We start from the raw sequence: 22,418 nt of genomic DNA on the forward strand, positions 1-22,418 counted from the left end.
CGCTAGGGATTACCTCACTCGCTATCATCTCAATATCCATCTTCACACCAAGACAGCAGGTCAGTGAGTACTGCATGCTGGCCTCCTTGAGACACCAAAATATATTTTAGTATTTGCCTCTGTGTAATCTTGCTCTGATAACCCCAGACCTGATTCTCTGTCACTTGGTGGTTAGCTTCTGGTTCTTGGTGCCCTTGCATCAGTGTGACCTTTTCTCCAGCATGGGGTCTGCCATGGATTCACATGCTCATGAATATTCCCCGTCGTCAGGCTGGGAATCATCGGTAAAGAAAAAACCAGTATCAGTTTCGTTTCTGATCTGTCTTTCGTAGTAGTAACCAATCACTGATCTCTGCGTCATACTGACCACAGCCAATGACTGCCCTCTACCTAAGCCCCGCCTCTGGCAGCCATCTTCAGATTTTTACCGCACGTTCAAGTGTTGGGATCCTCGTGCTATTGCTCTCGAGCGTTAGTGCTATTTTTTCACGTTTTTTCTCAAAAACTTCGTTTTTCTGGTCAAAAAGAGCCTCAAGCTCCACCGACTCTTCATCCGATCAACGGGGACCCGTGTCGGATTCGTCTACGCCCCTCAAGGGTGAAGATTTCGTCGAGCTACGCTTTTGGAGGACTCCAGAAGTTTCTCAGGCCCATCTCGGACATGGCCCAGGAGAAGGGAAACTCAACGCCCGGAAAGCTGTTCAGGGTCTGCCCTGGATGCCAGCTGCAGAATGTCTTTAAGGAGGACGAACACTCCTTTTGTCTTTACTGCCTACATGAGGACAAGACGCACGTGGAAAAGGACTGTGCGTTTTGCGGCAACATGTCGGAGCAGACCATGAAGGACCGCCATCAACGTCTCGCCAACTGGCTGGAAGGGAAGAGCCCGTCAGGCGAGAAGAAGAGGAAGAAATCCGAGCGGTCTTCTAAGACCTTTGAGGACGCCCCGGCGACGGGGGTCCAACACAAGGCCAAGCACCGCGAGTCCGCTGGCACCGGCAGCGCCGAACGGTCGGGCTCTACGGGCGCCAGGCAGGGCGCATCCTCCCCGGCACTATCGGCCACGACCCAACGCTCTGGTTCGGGTAAGAGGAAGGCCGAGCACCCAGCGAAGCTCCTGGAGAGGCCCCGGTGGAGCTCGAAGGCCCCATCGGAGGGGGAGCGAGGCAGTGATCCCCCCCCCCCTCCACCCCCAAGGAGAAGGCGGTGAGCGCACCTAGGGTGGTAAAAGCCTTAATCCATCCGGCCAAGGCCTCTATCGAGACAGTCCTGGCGGCCCTGGCTCAGCCTGTGGAGGCTACACCAGTGGTGGCGACCTCGGGGCTCAGAGTATCCCTGCCACCGCGGAGGGAGTCCTCTTTTATGCCCATCGACAGGACCCCCGTGAAACCTCCGGCGGAGAAGAAAAAGGGGGGGCAGGAGGTCATCAAGGATTCAGCCTCAACCTCTGAGGAAGAGCTGATCGAGGTCTTAAGCCACGGTGTTGGCGTGGAAGAAGACCAGCCCGTCGGGAGGGATCCCGACGCAGGATACGACGATATCGTCGAGGGTGCCGATGGGGCCCGTGACCGCCCGTCGGACTCCCCTCAACCAGCGCCGCAAGACAACTCGGCGGCCATTTTGTTGGCTATACAGTCCTTATGCTCGGAGATAAGGACGAGGCTGCCGTTACCACCAGCGGAGGAACCGCTCCCGACGGGGGACCCGGAGCCAGGCCCTTCTGGGAGCCCTCCCCCTAAGAGAAGAAGGATTCACCCTCCACCTCCTTTTCAGCCGTCGCGCCCTGTTCAGCCCTCCTCCCCGTCCACGACTCGTGGGGATGATACGGGGACTGACACGGCCGCGACGGGTACGGACGACGAGGTTTACGATGAGGATCTGCCGTCGTCACCTCCCACCCGGGCTTCCCCACCCGACGAGATTGGATCATTTCACTCCATCGCCAGGGCATCCGAGCTCTTCCAGCTCTGCCCGGAGGAGAAGGAAGGTTTCCTTTATCAACGGCGCGTGGCCAAGAGGAAGACGGTCCTCTCCGTGCCTCTACTGGACGATATTTGGGATGAGGGCCTCGCCCTCCTCAAGAACCCATCCACGACGCCGGCTAGAAGGGATCGGTACGAGAAGAAGTACCGGGTCCCGGACGCGGCCCCCTTGTGCCTCCGGGCACAGCCGACCCCGGACTCCGTCGTCTCCGCGGCGGCCAGGAAGAAAGGGGGGGGTGCGGCCTCCACGTCGACTTCCCCGCCGGACGGCGAGGGAAAGAAATTGGATATGATGGGGCGCAGGGTCATCTCGTCTGCAGCGACGACGATTAAGGCGGCCAACGCCTTGGTTATCGTAGCCCGCTACGACAGGGAGATGTGGTACAAACTGGCCCCCCTGCTGGACTTCCTACCGGACGACAAGAGGGCGGATGCCCTAGAGATGTTGCAGGAAGGTGAGGTGGCGTCGGACCACGCCATTACGATTGCGACGGACATCGCCGACACTGGATTTCGCCAGTTGGGCAACGGCGTGTGCCTTAGGCGGCGTGGATGGCTCAAGGCTTCTGACTTCCGTCAAGACGTGCAGACCAGAGTCTTGGACATGCCGTTCGATGGAAACAACCTGTTTGGGAAAACAGTGGACGATTCCCTTCAAGCCATCAAAGCAGACACGGAGACAGCCTGAGCTCTCGGGGTTCTCCAGCAACGGTGGCCGCCCTTTCGGAGCGGCGGAGGCAAGGGCGCCTCCAAAGGTTCCGGCGGCAGATTTTCCACCTACCGTCAAGCGGCCCCTTCGTCGTCGCAGGAAGCTTACAGGGGACGAGGCAAGTCAGGCGGACCCCGCCGTCGTCGCCAAGGAGGTCAAGGCGGCAAAGCCTCGTCGAAGCACGACTGAACCGGCCGTGGGGTCGAGCCCCCACCGAAGCACCCCGGTGGGAGGCCGGCTGGCGAGCTTCGTCAGCGTGTGGGAGTCCATCTCCACCGACCGTTGGGTGCTGGACGCCCTAGCCCAGGGCCACGCGCTCGAGTTTCAAAGAAGGTGGGCGCGCGTCCCCCCTGTGGCCAGGAAAGAACTTCACGTCCCTCAACTTCTCTTAGAGGTGAAGGCGATGCTCAGGAAGGGTGCCATCGAACTCGTCCCAAAGAGGCTTCGGGGCTCCGGAGTTCACTCAAGATACTTCCGCGTGAAGAAGAAGACGGGAGGATGGCGTCCCATCCTGGACCTACGACGACTGAACAAATTCATCAAGGCACAGAAGTTCCGGATGGTCACCCTCCAACACGTCCTGGGTCAGCTGGAGGAGGGCGATTTCCTGTCGTCGTTGGATTTGGAGGATGCCTACTTCCATATTCCCATCCTAAAGGGACACCGAATGTTTCTCAGGTTCGTGGTCCAAGGGCGTCACTATCAGTTTAGAGCCCTTCCCTTCGGACTAAGGTCGGCACCCAGGGTGTTCACCAAGTGCCTTGCACCGGTGGCGGCGCAGCTGCGCCGAGAGGGGATCCACGTCTACCCCTACCTGGACGACTGGCTCATCCGAGCCAAGTCGAGGGAGCTCGCCGTGGAGCACACGGCAAGGACCGTCCAACTTCACACGGACCTGGGATTCTCCGTAAAATACGCCAAGTCCCACCTGGTGCCCGCGCAAGACGCACTGTTTCTGGGAGCGAAGCTCGACAGTGTCGCTTCTGGCCTCCCCGTCGGAGGAAAGGACGAAGGCCATTCTGGGCAAGGTGCAGCGGATGCTGGTTGCGGACGCGGCCAAAGTGAGGTCCATCAAGTCCCTCCTCGGAATGATGTCTTCTTGCATCTACCTCATCCCCCTGTGCAGGCTCCAGATGCGCCCGTTGCAGGAGTTCCGGGACGCGCACTGGATTCAGACGACGGGCAGCTTCGAGGAGAGGATCACACTCGACGAGAGTTTCCGACGAGCGATCCGGTGGTGGGGCACCCGCGCGCATCTGACGGCGGGCATGGACTTCCAGACCCCCGGCCACCAGGAGACAGTGACCAGGGATGCCTTCCTGGAAGGGTGGGGAGCACACACTGAAAATCTGCACGCAAGAGGCCTTTGGCTCCCGAAGGAGAAGTCCCTCCATATCAACGTCCTGGAGCTCCGTGCAGTATTTTGGGCCCTCAGGTCCTTCCTTCCGTCCCTCAAGGGCAAGGTGGTGAGGATCTTCACCGACAACACCACCATGTTCTACATCAGGAAACAGGGCAGAACCAGGTCTCCAGCCCTGTACAGGGAGGCCCAGGACCTGTGGCATTGGGCCGTCGCCCAAGGGATGTTTCTGGTGCCGTTTCATCTGGCAGGGATAAAAAACACCATCGCCGACTCACTCAGCAGGGAGCTGCGCTCGTGCCACGAGTGGGAACTACGACAGGATCTAGTGGACCGCCTCTTCCGACGGTGGGGCACACCCCAGATGGATCGGTTCGCGACGGCGACAAACTCCAAGTGCCGGAGGTTCGCCAGCAGGTTTCCCCAGCCGAGGAGCATGGGCGATGCTTTCTCGTTCCCCTGGGAGGGCCTGTTCCTATACGCGTTCCCTCCATTGCCATTGCTGATCCGGCTCATCAACCAGCTCAAGAGGTCCCGGTGCAGGATGATCCTCGTCGCACCTGCGTGGCCGAGGCAGATATGGTTCCCGGACCTTCTGGATTTTTCAGCGTCCCCAGCAATCAAGCTGCCAGTGGACGCGGATCTGCTCTCCAGGGAAGGAGGCGCCATCCTCCATCACGACCCGAAGTCGCTGAACTTGCAGGCCTGGCTCCTGCAGCGTTCGAGTTTGGAGGCTACGACATACCGGCCGACTGCAGAGAGGTTCTTGCAAAGGCCAGGGCGTCCTCCACTCTTAAATGCTACGGACAAAAATGGAAGAGGTTCTCTGTCTGGTGCCACGCACAGAAGATTAACCGTCTGCGGATTACGGCTCCCCAAGTACTGCCGTACCTACTGACGCTGGCCAAAGCTGGACTGGCGCACGCGTCCATCAAGATTCATATTGCTGCGATCTCCCGATACACCAGAACTACGGGGCGGACGTCCTTGTGGTCTCATCGTCTGGTGAAAGAGTTCATGAAGGGACTGTTCAGATCGTTCCCGCCGGTGAAGGCTCCGGCCCCGGCGTGGGAGCTCAACGTGGTGCTGACCAAGCTCATGGGACCTCCGTTCGAGCCTCTGCACTCGGCCCCGTTGAAGTTCTTGTAGTGGAAAACAGCGTTTCTTGTGGCCATCACCTCCGCACGACGGGTGGGAGAGATCCAGGCCCTTTCCTGCAAGGCCCCGTATTTGACTTTTCACGACACAAGGGTAGTGCTCAGGACGCACCCCTCCTTCATGCCCAAGGTGCCGTCGGACTTCCACCTTAACGAACCCCCTGGTGTTGCCTGTTTTCTTCCCGTCGCCTTCGTCGCCGGCTGAGAGGACTCTGCACTCGCTGGATGTGGCTAGAGCGCTGAAGTTCTACGTGGACCGCACGAAGGGTTTTCGGAAGACGTCACAACTCTTTGTGAACTTTGGACCTGTCAATCAAGGGAAGGCTCTCTCGAAGGCTTCCATTTCCAGATGGCTCTCCGGCTGTATCATGTGCTGTCATCGGTTGGCAAACCGACCCCTGCCTGGCCGTCCGAGAGCCCATTCCACCAGAGCAATCGCAACTACCACGGCGTTCCTATCTGGTGTGCCCTTGCTGGACATCTGCAGGGCTGCTACGTGGAGGTCGACGCACACCTTCACGAAATTCTACTGCGTCGATCGGGATTCCAGGGAGGAGTCCAGGGTCGGCCAAGCAGTGCTGCGCAACCTATTCGCCTAAGGTGAGCCTGGTGAGGAGGTAAGATTTGCTTAATGTTGAGTTTGATGTAATGCTTAATGTTGAGCCTTTGCCACCTCCCGTGGTTGTGCATGTGTGTACTGCTATGTATTCTTTATTCATGAGCATGTGAATCCATGCCAGACCCCATGCTGGAGAAGGAACAAGTTACTTACCTGTAACTGTTGTTCTCCAGCATGGGTCTGGCATGGATTCACATGCGAACCCTCCCGCCTACCCCTCTGCGGCTCTTCACTTGGTCATACTGCCACTTCACGTGCTACCAAATCTGAAGATGGCTGCCAGGGGCGGGGCTTAGGTAGAGGGCAGTCATTGGCTGTGGCCAGTATGACGCAGAGATCAGTGATTGGTTACTACTACGAAAGACAGATCAGAAACGAAACTGATACTGGTTTTTTCTTTACCGAGGATTCCCAGCCTGACGACGGGGAATATTCATGAGCATGTGAATCCATGCCAGACCCATGCTGGAGAACAACAGTTACAGGTAAGTAACTTGTTCCTTCCTCCCCAAGTAAATGCACTTCAAGCCTGTCTGTGGTTAGGGTGGGCGCACGCCTATCCAATGTGGTTGCCCCCACTGGCCAAGGGAACGAGGTACTACCCAATTGCTCTTGTATGGCATTGTCACAACTTCACAGCAGATATTCACTGTTAGACGGGTGTAGAACTGGGCTGCACACCAGTAGAGCTCTTGCATGATGAACACGTCTCAAGTTTTCCACTGTTTTAAGTGACGCATCTCATGGGATGAGCAGTCCCTCACTAGATATAAGGTATGTTTTTATTTATTTATAACGCATCCCATGTAACAACTACTTTGTGGAGCCCCTTGTAGAAAAAGGTGGGGCAGAATGGTGGGGGCAGTGATGTAGGGGTGCATGGGTACACAAAAGGTGTAATCTGATCTTTTAAGTCCTTGGCTCATTCCAGATTAGGTAAGTACTTAGGAGAGAGGAAAGGGGAAAGCAAATTATAAATAGCAGCACAATCTTGGGGGGAGGTGCTAAGAGGTATGCAGAGTTATGGAATTACATTTTTCAGGCAATATTTTTTTTCCATTGTCTTGGCATGACTGCAGCTAAGAATGAATGAAAGGTAGAAGACCTTTGCTGCAGCAGTTGCAGATTGTTCAAAGTAGGCAGATATTTCCAGAGGTCCAGTTCTAGGATACCTGGGAAATTGCACCAACGCAGTCTGTGGCAATACTTTTTCCAATAGGAAGATTTTCAGCAGTTTGCTGAACCTGGATGGTTCCTTTCACCCCCCAAAAGATCTGAAGATTATTCCAAGGGATGATTCTGTTTGCTGCGAGTTATTCTTCTTATATTGGTCTGGTGAAGTAGTGAGTTTAGTTTTGTGTGGGGGTTTCTCTAATTGGTCTCTGGCTAAAATGTGTCTGGTCATTCTTCCACTAGTTTATATAGAATGAATAGTGTTTTGTACTAGATTCTCTTATTTAATTTGAGCCAGTATGCAGCTTTTAGTGCTTGTATGATCTGGTCCCTTGATTTCAGGCCTATGATATTCAATGCCTTGTTCCATCGAAGTTGGATTTGGTAAATAAGATTTTCAGGGAGTCGATGTGAGCTAACAACATAGCTCTGGTGACCTCTGATAGCGAATTGGTGAAACCTGGCTTCCTGTAGCAGTTAATGCAGGCCATCATCAAATTTCTGGTGGCTGCCCAATCTCTTAGAGGGCGTTGCTGCTTTCAAACTGTCTGTCCCCATGCTTGAGGCTCGGGTATACATTTTTGCCCATATACACAGCCCCAGACACCCATACATTCCAATCTCGTCTCGTCCGATCCTGTGCCATCCCTGCTCAGCAGGACTGACCATATGAGACTCCCCTCCTTGTCCAACTTTTTGTCTTTAGGAATGGTCACTGTGGCAAACATTCAATAAGACGATGCCCCCCAGGATGATCTGTCCTTTGGATCTGCAATTCGCTCACTTGTACACTTTTGTGGCAAACAAAGACTTGTCAAGAACATAACACTGTATGTTGGCGTCAGCCACTTGTCATATCATTGGGATCTGATGGGAAATGGCCCATTTCTACCTGAAGCCACTTTGCAGCCTGAAGAACAGACATTCAGGAAACCTGAAATTATAGGCCTCGGCAAGGGGCACAATACTCATGGTGTAGACTAGAGCTGTCACTTGCAGAATTAGTAACTTAGTCAAATGTGGGAGGCACTTTTTATTTCAAAAGTGGGTAGTCCTGGGCTGCCTGTGGCAGCAAACGATATGCAGCAAGGTTGCTTGTTATGGCAAGTAGGGTTATAATGGAGACTTTAAGCCTCACTGTAGTTGAATTGGCAGGATAAGGCCAGGATCAGGCAGATTGGCATGGAAGGCAGATAGTCGAGTTGAAGCAGCCTTACAGGTGACTAAGGACAGAAATGACAAGCCAAGTGATAGCTGGAATGGTGACATGCGACAATCTGGTGCTACAAAGGAACAGAGGAAAGTGACTTAGGAAAACAATGACTAACGGGTGCGGAATGAATACATTTAACACTGTACGAAGAACCTGTAGCATGGATGTAATAGTAGGTGGTCCTTCCTTATGATAGCCTATTGACCCAAAACTTGAATACATTCTCTGTCTGAAGGGTGCCACCATCTTGTAAAAATGACGAGATGGTCCCTTCATCCCCACAATCACCAAATGGAGAGATGGCACATAGACCTGAATTCATGACAGTTGGTAGGATGCCCTTTAAAACCATCCCAAGGGTACAGTCTGTACTCCATACTATCAATCTGATAGATCTGCCACCAACCAGGCGTATACCGAACTCCCAATAATGTGACCTGTAGCCACACTGAACAATAGGAAGGCTGCATGATTTGGCCTTCCTGAGAGACCAGGAGACTCTCAGGATCATGTCTTTACAGCTTAGCTATTTTGATAAGGTCTCACCCATCGAAAAAGTCAAAGCTGCGGTGGCTGAGTAAAGCAAAAGCACCATCCTCCTTGGTGTACTCTATGCTCGCCAATCTGCTCCAACCTCCTTCTCTAAGATTCCACCCAACTGAATTTGTTGGCTTTTATAACCTTGTGTTCCCTTCTGAGCTGAGCTTTGTATGGGCGTGAAATTGACGAGGGGCTGTAACTGACTGCGCCTAATGGGCTCACCTGCTGTGGAGTTTAGGGGCTTGACCCGATATTTATATGGGGTGTCCACCATCTTGGTATTCATTCCTTTCTACCTCTCCTTCTTGCACTGCCTGGCAACACTGGGGACACAGTTCCACTGGTTCCTCAGCTGGTGAAACCGATCCAGGTAAATCCTTTAAAAGGCACTTTATTATTTGCTGTGAAAGGAATACTTGTCTTTGGTAAAATTGCAACTTTGTATTACTATTGTGTGGCAACTCTGCCAGTAAATGATGAAATATTAAGAATGCATCATTTACAAGTATCACGGCAAACTAACCTGGCAACTTTGTATCCCTTTAGGGAACATAGGTCTAAGAGGGACCTCCTCTGGGCCTTCAAAGTGGAGTTTACTTTACTGCAGAGCTGTTGGCAACACTAACAAGAGCTGTTTGTGTTTCTTTGCTTTGCCGCTGAGCTTTAATCCGGCTATGTAACTTTGTTTTCTCTCGACTTTGGTTCTCGTGGGAGCTTCAGACTTCTTTTGAACATGGATGGTTTTAATCATATCTTGCTTCCACCTCTTGTTTTACCCAGATGAGAGGTGGCCTTTGTCCCTAAGGGGGAAAGGATTTATGGGGACTGAGTGAATCTAATTTCTCGGGCCATGCTAGGGGGCAGGGAGGGGGGGTTGGTCCTACTGTTTTTCCCTGAAGGACCAGCATCCAAAGTAAGGTTTCCCCTTTGAATGCCTCGTTCCTCATTTGACTACGCCCTAGGATGCTACCCAGTGAATCCCCCCCCCCCTTTATATCTTCCCCCGGCCCTTAAGCGTTTGGTTTCAGAACTCCCCCCTGACGCCCCCAAGAAGTCTCCAGATTCAGGCAGGGCATGGTGTGTCAGTAGGTAGCGGGAAGGCTGAGCAGGTGTGGAGAGTGACACTAGTGGAATGGTTTGTTCAGCATAAACATATGCAGTGGTTTAGATTTAGCTAGAAGTATTTACTTATAAATGTGTAGAGAAAATGCAGTATGGATGTACACTGCTTGTAGTGAATTGTTGGGCATGATTTGTTAAGCTATTCATTATGCATTGTTGTACCATATTTATCATGCTCTATATCTGGAAATGTTTTGTATTTTATTTTTTTTACAAATCTGCCCACATTAATTATTTTCAATTTCTGCACAAAGCAAATTTCCTACATGTTGTAACTTTACACCTTTTTGTGTGTTCAGTTACCATACCTTTTCCACTTTTTTCATAGCATAATTTTTACACAGTTGGGTGTACCCAGTGTTGTGTGCATAGGGTGGCTGCAGTTTGGTTTTTCTATGGATTAGCTGGCAATCGATTTACTGTAATGTGCTATTAATACTGATATTTTCCTTTGCAGACTAGTATGGTGTCTCTAGAAGGCCTTACCAAAGTAGTTGACCCTTCTCAGCTCACTCCGGAGTTTGAAGGATGTTTGCAGTACAATCACGAGGAATGGATTGAAATTAGAGTCTCCTTTGAGGACTTCATATGCAATGCAACTCACATGCTCTCTAAACTAGAGGACATGCAGGATATCCTTGCAAAGAAAGAGTTGCCTCTGGACCTTGAAGGTGCACGGAACATGATTGAGGAGCACACTCATCTTAAGAAGAAAGTTCTAAAAGCCCCCATTGAGGATCTTGATTTAGAAGGTCAGAAGCTCCTTCAGCAGATACAGACCAGTGAGAGCTTTCCCAAAAAGAACTCTGGAACTGGTAACGCTGACTTCCAGAGTCTCCTGTCTAAAGTTTCTACTATGCTGGACCGGCTGCACTCCATGCGGCAGCATCTGCATCAGATGTGGCACGTGCAGAAGTTGAAATTGGACCAGTGTTTCCAGCTGAGGCTTTTTGAGCAAGATGCTGAAAAGGTAAACCCGGAACAAAAATGTAATGACAATTTGCAGCAGCACAATTGATAATATGGGCTGTTTTTTACTTGTTTTCTTTACACTCAATGTAAATGCTGTCTAGACAATTGTTAAACCTGATACATTTAGTCTAGACTAAACATGGTGTCTAGTTCGTGGAGAGGAACACTAGCATGATGTCACAAAAGTAACATATGAAACGTAACTTTTTTTGTGAAACTCTTATCCTGACCCACTTGCGTCGAGTTTTTGAGTATTTCATATAGACACATGCACAGCCTGTCAAAGCCTTCAGTCCAGCAGAACTCCACTAATCCAAGGTATCTGCCTTTGCGTTTTCTAAATGCAGACTAATTGCTGGTTTATGTATTGAAAACGATTGCACTGAACAGTGGCGTAACACAAAATGTGGGGGATCCCCTGGAAAACCTGCTATGAGTCTCGATCACACTGCACCTCCAAGCTTCTCATAGAAACACAGGCCATGCCATAGATACTCCGAGCCAGATTCGGGTACCACAAATGCACAATGTGAATGGTGTCATTCTGATGCAATGGTATGCCAAGCACTGCATTAGGCACTGCTTTTTTTGCGGGAAGGTGGGCCGCTCCCGAGTCATCAATTTAAGGTAAGAAGTGGCAGCTGATCATTTTTAGTGGAGGTGCATTACCATATCCTATGAAGTTGTGGAAGCAAACGGGAGTCTTGCGTAAGGTCAGGGATTTGGGGAGCTAGGGGGAATAAACATGTGTAATATATTTGAAATGGTGCATTTCATAGAACAGTTATTGAGAAAAATGGGATAAACAACTGGTTCTCTAGGATAACTTAAGAGATCCTTTAGATGCCATTGCGTTAGCAGTATACAAGATAACCTTTCAACTTTTTCATGTTTCCATTGTCCACCCCATAACTCGGCATTGCAATTCATGTTCTTGAAGCTGCACCCTTTATATGACGCCTTGGCCACTGTAACTCCCTTTCATCAAGGTGTGGGCACATTCTATGCCAGAATCTACACTAGTAATTGTCACTACAAATTACTTTCATGAAGCTGGCACCGCAATCTAGGTCAGATTATGATTGTGGGATAATGTTTTGGGCCCATCTGGAAACTAACATGGGCAAGGTGTGCGGGGGGGGGAGGGGTGTCTTAAAGAGGAGAAAAACATCAAGCCTTGCAAACATGTATTTTGGGTCACTCCGCATTGTCTCAGGTAGTTCTCCAGCATGGGGTCAGGCATGGATTCACATGCTCATGAATATTCCCCGTCGTCAGGCTGGGAATCCTCGGTAAAGAAAAAATCAGTATCAGTTTCGTTTCTGATCTGTCTTTCGTAGTAGTAACCAATCACTGATCTCTGCATCATACTGACCACAGCCAATGACTACCCTCTACCTAAGCCCCGCCTCTGGCAGCCATCTTCAGATTTTTACCGCACGTTCAAGTGTTGGGATCCTCGTGCTATTGCTCTTGAGCGTTAGTGCTATTTTTCACGTTTTTTCTCAAAAAATGTCTCTTTTTTTCGGTCAAAAGAGCCTCAAGCTCCACCGTTTCTTCATCCGATCAACAGGGACCCGTGTCGGATTCGTCTACCCCCCTCAAGGGTGAAGATTTCGTGGAGCCACGCTTTTGGAGGACTCCAGAAGTTTCTCAGGCCCATCTCGGACATGGCCCAGGAGAAGGGAAGCTCGACGCCCAGAAAGCTGTTCAGGGTCTGCCCTGGATGCCAGCTTCAGAATGTCTTTAAGGAGGACGAACACTCCCTTTGTCTTTACTGCCTACATGAGGACAAGACGCACGTGGAGAAGGACTGTGCGTTTTGCGGCAATATGTCGGAGTGGACCATGAAGGACCGCCATCAACGTCTCGCCAACTGGCTGGAAGGGAAGAGCGTGAAGAAGAAGAAGAAGAAGTCCGAGCGGTCTTCTAAGACCTTTGAGGGCGCCCCGGCGACGGGGGTCCAACAGTAGGCCAAGCACCACGAGTCCGCTGGCACCGGGAGCGCCGAACGGTCGGGCTCTACGGGCGCCAGGCAGGGTGCATCCTCCCCGGCGCCATCAACCACGTGCCAACGCTCTGGCTCGGGTAAGAGGAAGGCCGAGCACCCGGCGAAGCTCCTGGAGAGACCCCGGTCGAGCTCGAAGGCCCCATCGGAGGGGGAGCGAGGCGGTGACCCTCCCCCCAAGGAGAAGCCGGTGAGTGCACCTAAGGTGGTGAAAGCCTTAATCCATCCGGCCAAGGCCTCTATCGAGGAAGTCGCGGCGGCCCTGGCTCAGCCTGTGGAGGCTACACCAGTGGTGGCGACCTCGGGACCCAGAGTCTCCCTGCCACCGCGGAGGGAGTCCTCTTTCATGCCCATCGACAGGACCCCCGTGAAACCTCCGACGGAGAAGAAAAAGAGGGGTGGTCGTGGATTCGGCCTCAACCTCTGAGAAGGAGCTGATCGAAGTCTTAAGCCACGGCGTTGGCGTGGAAGAAGACCAGCCCGTCGGGAGGGACCCCGACGTAGGAGACGACGAGAACGTCGAGGGTGCCGACGGGGCTCCTGACCGCCCGTCGGGCTCCCCTCATCCAGTGCCGCAAGACAACTCGGCGGCCATTTTGTTTGCTATACAGTCCTTATGCTCGGAGATAAGGACGAGACTTCTGTTACCACCAACGGAGGAACCGCTCCCGACGGAGGACCCGGAGCCAGGCCCTTCTGGGAGCCCTCCCCCTAAGAGAAGGATTCATCCTCCCTCCACCTCCTTTTCAGCCATCGCGCCCTGTTCAGCCCTCCTCCCCGTCCACGACACGTGGGGATGATACGGGGACTGACACGGCCGCGACGGGTACAGACGACGAGGATCTCCCGTCGTCACCTCCCACCCGGGCTTCCCCGCCCGACGAGATTGGATCGTTTCACTCCATGATCGCCAGGGCATCCGAGCTTTTCCATCTCTGCCCGGAAGAGAAGAAGGAAGGTTTCCTTTATCAACGGCGCGAGGCCAAGAGGAAGACGGTCCTCGCTGTACCTTTTAATGGACGATATTTGGGATGAGGGCCTCGCCCTCCTCAAGAACCCATCCACGACGCCGGCTAGAAGGGATCGGTACGAGAGGTACCGGGTCCCGGACGCGGCCCCCTTGTGCCTTCGGGCACAGCCGGACTCGGTCGTCTCTGCGGTGGCCAGGAAGAAAGCGGGGGGACGGAGGCGGCGTGGATGGCTCAAGGCTACTGACTTCCGTCAGGACGTGCAGACCAGAGTCTTGGACATGCCGTTCGACGTAAACAACCTATTTGGGAAAACAGTGGACGATTCCCTTCGAGCCATCAAGGCGGACACAGACACGGCCCGGGCTCTTGGGGTTCTCCAGCAACGGCGGCCGCCCTTTCGGAGCGGCGGAGGCAAACAGGGTGCCTCCAAAGGTTCCGGCGGCGTATTTTCCACCTACCGTCAAGCGGCCCGTTCGTCGTCACAGGAAGCTTACAGGGGACGAGGCAAGTCAGGCGGACCCCGCCGTCGTCGCCAAGGAGGACAAGGCGGCAAAGCCTCGTTGAAGCAGGACTGAACCGGCCGTGGGGTCGGGCCCCCACCGAGGCACCCCGGTGGGAGGCTGGCTGGCGAGCTTCATCAGCGTGTGGGAGTCCATCTCCACCGACCGTTGGGTGCTGGACGCCCTGGCTCAGGGTCACGCGCTCGAGTTTCTAAAGAGGTGCCCGCGCGTCCCCCCTGTGGCCAGGAAAGAACATCACGTCCCTCAACTTCTCTTGGAGGTAAAGGCGATGCTCAAGAAGGGCGCCATCGAGCTCGTCCCAAAGAGGCTTCGGGGCTCCGGAGTTTACTCAAGATACTTCCTCGTGAAGAAGAAGACGGGAGGATGGCGTCCCATCCTGGACCTACGACGACTGAACAAATTCATCAAGGCACAGAAGTTCCGGATGGTCACCCTCCAACACGTCCTGGGTCAACTGGAGGAGGGCGATTTCCTGTCGTCATTGGATTTGGAGGATGCCTACTTCCATATTCCCATCCTAAAGGGACACCGAAAGTTTCTCAGGTTCATGGTCCAAGGTCGTCACTACCAGTTCAGAGCCCTTCCCTTCGGGTTAAGGTCGGCAACCAGGGAGTTCAAGTGCCTCGCACCGGTGGCGGTGCAGCTGCGCCGAGAGGGGATCCACGTCTACCCCTACCTGGATGACTGGCTCATCCGAGCAAAGACGAAGGAGCTCGCCGTGGAGCACACGGCAAGGACCGTCCAACTACTCACGGACCTGGGGTTCTCCATAAACTACGCCAAGTCCCACCTGGTGCCCACGCAAGACGCACTGTTTCTGGGAGCGAAGCTCGACAGTGTCGCTTCTGGCCTCTCCGTCGGAGGAAAGGACGAGGGCCATCTTGGGCAAGGTGCAGCGGATGCTGGTTGCGGACGCGGCCAGGTTGAGGTCCATCAAGTCCCTCCTCGGAATGATGTCTTCTTGCATTTATCTCATCCGCCTGTGCAGGCTCCGGATGCACCCGTTGCAGGAGTTCCTGGACGCACGCTGGATCCAGATGACGGGCAGCTTCGAGGAGAGGATCACACTCGACGAGAGTTTCCGACGAGCGATCCGGTGGTGGGGCACTCGCGCGCATCTGACAGCGGGCATGGACTTCCAGACCCCCGGCCACCAGGAGACAGTGACCACGGTTGCCTCCCTGGAAGGGTGGGGAGCGCACACCGAAAATCTGCACGCGAGAGGCCTTTGGCTTCCGACGGAGAAGTCCCTCCATATCAACGTCCTGGAGCTCCGTGCAGTGTTTTGGGCCCTCAGGTCCTTTCTTCCGTCCCTCAAGGGCAAGGTGGTGAGGATCTTCACCGACAACACCACCACCATGTTCTACATCAGGAAGCAGGGCGGAACCAGGTCCCCAGCCCTGTCCAAGGAGGCGCAGGATCTGTGGCATTGGGCCGTCGCCCAAGGGATGTTTCTGGTGCCGTTTCATCTGGCAGGGATAAAAAACACCATCGCCTACTCGCTCAGCAGAGAGCTGCGCTCGTGCCACGAGTGGGAACTACGACAGGATCTAGTGGACCGCCTCTTCCGACGGTGGGGCACACCCCAGATCGATCTGTTGCAACGGCGACGAACTCCAAGTGCCGGAGGTTCGCCAGCAGGTTTCCCCAGCCGAGGAGCATAGGCGATGCTTTCTCATTCCCCTGGGAGGGCCTGTTTCTATACGCGTTCCCTCCATTGCCATTGCTGATCCGGCTCATCAACTAGCTCAAGAGGTCACGGTGCAGGATGATCCTCGTCGCACCTGCGTGGCCGAGGCAGATATGGTTCCCGGACTTTCTGGACTTGTCAGCGTCCCCGTCAATCAAGCTGCCAGTGGACGCAGATCTTCTCTCCAGGGAAGGAGGCGCCATCCTCCATCACGACCCGAAGTCGCTGAACTTGCAGGCCTGGCTCCTGCAGCGTTAGAGTTTGGAGGATACGACATACTGGCCGACTGCAGAGAGGTTCTTGCAAAGGCCAGGGGCGTCCTCAACTCTTAAATGCTATGGACACAAATGGAAGAGGTTCTCTGTCTGGTGCCACGCACAGAAGAGTAACCCTCTACGGATTATGGCTCCCCAGGTACTGCCGTACCTTCTGATGCTGGCCAAGGCTGGACTGGCGCATGCGTCCATCAAGATTCATCTTGCTGCGATCTCCCGATACACCAGAACCACGGGGCGGACGTCTTTGTGGTCTCATCGTCTGGTGAAAGAATTCATGAAGGGACTGTTCAGATCGTTCCCGCCGGTGAAGGCTCCGGCCCCGGCGTGGGAGCTCAACGTGGTGCTGACCGAGCTCATGGGACCTCCGTTCGAGCCTCTGCACTCGGCTCCGTTGAAGTTCTTGTCGTGGAAAACAGCGTTTCTTGTGGCCATCACCTCCGCACGACGGGTGGGAGAGATCCAGGCCCTTTCCTGCAAGGCCCCGTATTTGACTTTTCACGACACGAGGGTAGTGCTCAGGACGCACCCCTCCTTCATGCCCAAGGTGCCGTCGGACTTCCACCTTAACGAACCCCCTGGTGTTGCCTGTTTTCTTCCCGTCGCCTTCGTCGCCGGCTGAGAGGACTCTGCACTCGCTGGATGTGGCTAGAGCGCTGAAGTTCTACGTGGACCGCACGAAGGGTTTTCGGAAGACGTCACAACTCTTTGTGAACTTTGGACCTGTCAATCAGGGGAAGGCTCTCTCGAAGGCTTCCATTTCCAGATGGCTCTCCGGCTGTATCATGTGCTGTCATCGGTTGGCAAACCGACCCCTGCCTGGCCGTCCGAGAGCCCATTCCACCAGAGCAATCGCAACTACCACGGCGTTCCTATCTGGTGTGCCCTTGCTGGACATCTGCAGGGCTGCTACGTGGAGGTCGACGCACACCTTCACGAAATTCTACTGCGTCGATCGGGATTCCAGGGAGGAGTCCAGGGTCGGCCAAGCAATGCTGCGCAACCTGTTCGCCTAAGGTGAGCCTGGTGAGGAGGTAAGATTTGCTTAATGTTGAGTTTGATGTAATGCTTAATGTTGAGCCTTTGCCACCTCCCGTGGTTGTGCATGTGTGTACTGCTATGTATTCTTTATTCATGAGCATGTGAATCCATGCCAGACCCCATGCTGGAGAAGGAACAAGTTACTTACCTGTAACTGTTGTTCTCCAGCATGGGTCTGGCATGGATTCACATGCGAACCCTCCCGCCTACCCCTCTGCGGCTCTTCACTTGGTCATACTGCCACTTCACGTGCTACCAAATCTGAAGATGGCTGCCAGAGGCGGGGCTTAGGTATAGGGCAGTCATTGGCTTTGGTCAGTATGACGCAGAGATCAGTGATTGGTTACTACTACGAAAGACCGATCAGAAACGAAACTGATACTGGTTTTTTCTTTACCGAGGATTCCCAGCCTGACGACGGGGAATATTCATGAGCATGTGAATCCATGCCAGACCCATGCTGGAGAACAACAGTTACAGGTAAGTAACTTGTTCCTTGTCTGCATACTGTAAATAAGTCTCCCTTTTTAGTTCAGTTTCTAAATAATTATTGTTTGTAAACAAATAATCTTCTCCCTCAATACATAAGTTGTTCAATTAGTGAATAATCATCTTCAGTCTGTAAATAAGAGTCCTGTCACAGTGTGCTTGATAGTTTTTCTTACATGCTAATTTAGGGTTTCAGCGCCCCTGGATGCTTCTTTCTTTGACCTGCTGTGCAATTTGTCCTGTGATAATTTACAGCTATTAACCCCATGCCTCCAGTGCTTTACCTATGCTTTTGCAACTGTATTTAACTGCAAGGAGGGCTGATATTGTGCACATATTCACTGAGGAGGCACTAGTCTAAACAATCTAAAGGCTTTATCACTGACATTTGCTTTTCCTGGCCAAAGGCAAACCTTTTTAAAGGTGTTCATTTATAAATGTCCAGTTTAACCCTGCTTTTAGCTCTTTGCTGTGAGGCAGGGTGTATGCTTGGAAAATAATTAAGTCAAGGTGGGTCTCATGATATTCACCCTTAATATTAAACTCAGACTAATCAGTTTTTGCAGTAGGTAACATTTCCATTTTAACTTATGCACTACACAGCTGCCCCAGAGGGTGTGCTATGGGGGCCCCTAAAGGTCATATGGAAATGGGCCTCCACAAGCCACAGTGCATCTTAAGCCAGCACTGAAATCTCCCATGAGAAAGGGGAGGCGGACACATAGCACCAATGTCCTCTTCTTGCTGCTTTACATGAAATCAAGTAATGAAGGTTAAAATCCAGGCTTACTTCCACATAATAGAAATACTCCAGGCACAAGGTCAAATTTACAATTGCATATATTAACAAGTAGCTACTCGGTTCTCAACACCCTACAATGTGTGCAAGCAAACACTGAGAGACTAGAGAGAGCAAACATTTTACAAGTGCATACATCCATATGGTTTCTTCACAGTCCCGGACACATCGTCCAACCTCCTCCGTGTAATGTAAAGCCTAGGGTTTGTGACCTGCTTACGCGACTGATTTATACTAAAACATCATTATTGCATACTTTGTTGTTTTCCTTCAGACAATTTACGGTCTGGGAGCGGGGTGAACCTCTTATGTGGAGCCGGCATATAATGTTTTCTTGGTACAAGGTAACATTCCTTGTTTTTCTCGCTTTATGGTATCTACTGTTGTTCCTTGGGTCTAAGGTCAGTTAGTTCTAAGGCACCGAAAATGAAGTTTTCTGCGGAGGAGCACGTTCAGCTGCTCATTATCCCATTTTACTGTTTGCACGGAGAAGGCACTGTTGGGACAGGATGGCACCTAAATTACTGATTTGATTAGCAGAGCTCTTGCTTAACTTAAAGGCGCTTCAGTGTAGGATAAACAATCCACTTTAGCAGCTTCAACATTCCTGTCTATGTCAGCACCATAAAGCAGTTTAAAGTTCACACAGCGGCCTCTTGCAGTGTTAAAGCCGAAAACACATAATCTGAACATGGAACAGAAAGCCGAAAACGATCAAGATGGTGGACGAAAAAAAATGGCAACGTAGTCCGCTTATTTCAGGTTCATTCATTGTGATATTATAGTGCGATGCAAATATGCTTAGGCCAACAATTACTATCAGGCAGCATTATGGCAAATATGTTTTCACAAACCCTCCTTTTGGCCTAAGCCAAGAGCATCATCCAAACAGATCATCATCCGAGTACCGCGTATCTTCATCAGAACACCCTCCATCACAATCTTCATAAACATTGATTCGCGTGTTCTTTTATGGTGACACCAAGGCATTAGTAACATTTTCCCGCCAATGTGTTAGTTTCTAGTTTACCGATGGCTTGTGCACAGCTACCCCTGATCATGGAACAAATGGCAGGAAGACACTGTATGCAGCAACAACAGAATAGTACAATGCCAAGAATAGCCATCAGGAAGGCAAATATCTTTAAGCCCCAAGTTTGCAACAGGTCCCAGAACCATGAACTAATATTCCAGTTTCCCTCTGGAAAATGTATTTCAGTACTCCAAGGTGTGCCATCTTTTTATTGCTTTGAATATGATGGGGGAGGAATCTGGTACGAAAACGCAACACGCAGATCCCACCATTTTGCATACACCACCACGCTCAGCCAGGATGATGTCTAGTACCATGCTGTTCTGGAGAGCCACTACTTTAATAGCCTTTTGTTCCAGTGTCGTATTGTATAGGATGTTGGTATTTTCATTGATGGTTTTCTCTAAGACCCTAGCCAGATTCCTAATATCTTGGGAGTTTATTATCTGCCCCCAGAATGGTACAATGGATTTAGCAACGTTACCCAGAATCTGTAGGGGAGTGTCACCATCCTCTTCCCGCCTGGGACGTGTTCTAGACACTTCAGCAGTGGTAGCGATATATACCTGGTAGGAGTATCCCTAAATAACACGTACCCTTCCAGCCTTTTGGCAGCCATGGGTATGTTTCGTTTCCACAAACAAAATAAACGTGACCCCGACGTAGAGGCCTATCCTCACTTGTCAGTACAGCAGTGTTCATGCATACATCAAATGTGCCCATTGGATGGGAACCCTCCCTTTTGTATACAGAATGGGACAGAGTCCGGACCATGGTTAATGGCACAGGAAGGAGGCATGGTATCCCTATTACCCACGGGAGCCATCTTGAAGGTGATCATGGATTGGTAAGGTCTGGAGAGTCTATCAGAAGGCCTAGTAGAAGCAACATTTAGCTTGCTCCTATTCGCAAACACGGAACACCCAAGAGGCGCCAAAACCCGTCTTTCAAACTCATTGAGATTTGTACCATTGAAATTTCCAGTAACCCTATCATTCCATCATTCCATCGGCCAAAGAATAATGCCCTGAGTGAAGCATAACAAGCAGTAGTTGGAGGAAGTGGATGTATGTACCAACCCAACCCCCTTTCTCCATGTTGTGGCAAACCCAACAATTGGTCTTATTTAAAATGGCATGTGTTGCATTCATTATCAAGAGGGTGTTGTTTTGATAACCCTCTCTATATGAGGTCTTGAAGACGAAGATTATTCAAATGCACATATGGTGGAGACACAGTGGAGACACTTGTAGTTGGCAATAGAGTATCAAGTGGATGCACACTTTCTAAGTACCATAATGCAGGTATCAATGTGATAGGAATAAAAGCTGTTATTGTGATCAGTATCCATTTGGTCCTAGGGGACCATGGCCCTTGATAGACAGGCCCATTATTAGCAAAACGGTCAGTGTCATCAGCCATCTGCCCCCAGGATTATCTATATGTGCCCCCTATGCTTTGTGGGCCGGGGGGAGAGGGCTGCTTACTGTAAGCATCCCCCACTTCCCACCCCGCATTCAAAAGATATCCTTGGTGTCTAGTGGCATTGCTAGCCACGGATCGAGCGCTCTGCGCCCGATCCGTGACGAGCAATGCTGTCGCACAAGGTGTGGTTGGAAAGGGGAGATGTTCCCCTTTCCAACGACTATGAAACGAAGTGTGTACCTTTGCTGTTTTATAGTAACCACAAAGCTTCAAGAGAGGCAGGTCAATACAACTTCTTGGCCTGTCCTCTTGAGTTGTTTAGAAGAAGCGAAACATGTGTTGCCTAATTTTAGCAATCACTAAATCAATCAACTACTAGGTGTATATTACCACACACACAAAGCATTTAGACAGTTTAGTTATAGAGAAATGAAAAAAGTTCAAGCAATCCATAAAATGTGTTTACTGCTGTATAAAGTAACCAGCTAGAACATGTAAGTACAAAAACGCAAAATATAAATCTGTTATGAATGGTCATTTACATTCAAAAGAAACACTCAACATTTTGTGAAACAAATTGAAAAACAATTAACATGTGCAATGAACATCTTGTGAAATAGTCAAGTCCGATATTTCTAAATGAATGATGCTTCAGATAAGATTTGATACAGAGTTGGGAAAACAAATTATAGATGCATGTGTAGTTTTGCTAGTAAATTCTTTGCATCATGCGTTCCCGTGTTCAGTGTTAGAGTTATTTGATTGAAAGTTTTCATTTGAAAGTCAATGAATGATGCAGGGTCTTTTGACGCAAGATATCCGATCGTTAGCCTTTCCAACGACACCTCCCTCGATCTCCGGCTTGAAATACAGCCGGAGATCGAGGGAGAAGGGAGCTTACCTTCCCTTTTCGCCGCGGCAGCCCGAAATGGCTGCCACAGTAAAATTACTTTCTCGCCGGTGTGCATTACGCACGCCGACATGAAATTGAAGGTAATCCAGCCCCCGGGCAGTGAGGAGGGACCTCCCCCTCACATAGCCCAGGGGTTGGATTACTGTTTTGAGCAATCCCTGCTTTGCAGGGATTGCTCAAAACAGAGTGCCTAAAAGGACGAGCTATCTTGTCCTTGGCAACCTGGAGTGAATGTCAAGGACGAGATACCTCATCCTTGGCACTTAAGGGGTTAGCATCCTGAAAGAATTAGAATCTCCTGCCCCACTCCCTGACACGTGCATCAAAGACACCCAATGGTGCACCAATATCCAGAATGCACTCCAAGACAAAATCACCATGCTCCAAAACAAAATAGCTACGAAGA

At 51.4% G+C, this 22,418-nt stretch overlaps 1 protein-coding gene across 1 annotated transcript in view; it reads left to right on the forward strand.

The window, feature by feature from the left end:
• Nucleotides 1-22,418, forward strand: part of TRIO (trio Rho guanine nucleotide exchange factor) — a 3,834,156-nt gene that overhangs the window by 474,193 nt on the left and 3,337,545 nt on the right. The window contains exon 5 of the mRNA XM_069613780.1: nucleotides 10,333-10,845. Within this exon, the coding sequence (XP_069469881.1) occupies nucleotides 10,333-10,845 (513 nt within the window). The remainder of the gene's footprint in view (nucleotides 1-10,332; nucleotides 10,846-22,418) is intronic.

Source organism: Ambystoma mexicanum, chromosome 5p (genome assembly GCF_040938575.1).
Source record: "Ambystoma mexicanum isolate Mex_15411 chromosome 5p, UKY_AmexF1_1, whole genome shotgun sequence".
Taxonomy (NCBI): Eukaryota; Metazoa; Chordata; class Amphibia; order Caudata; family Ambystomatidae; genus Ambystoma; species Ambystoma mexicanum.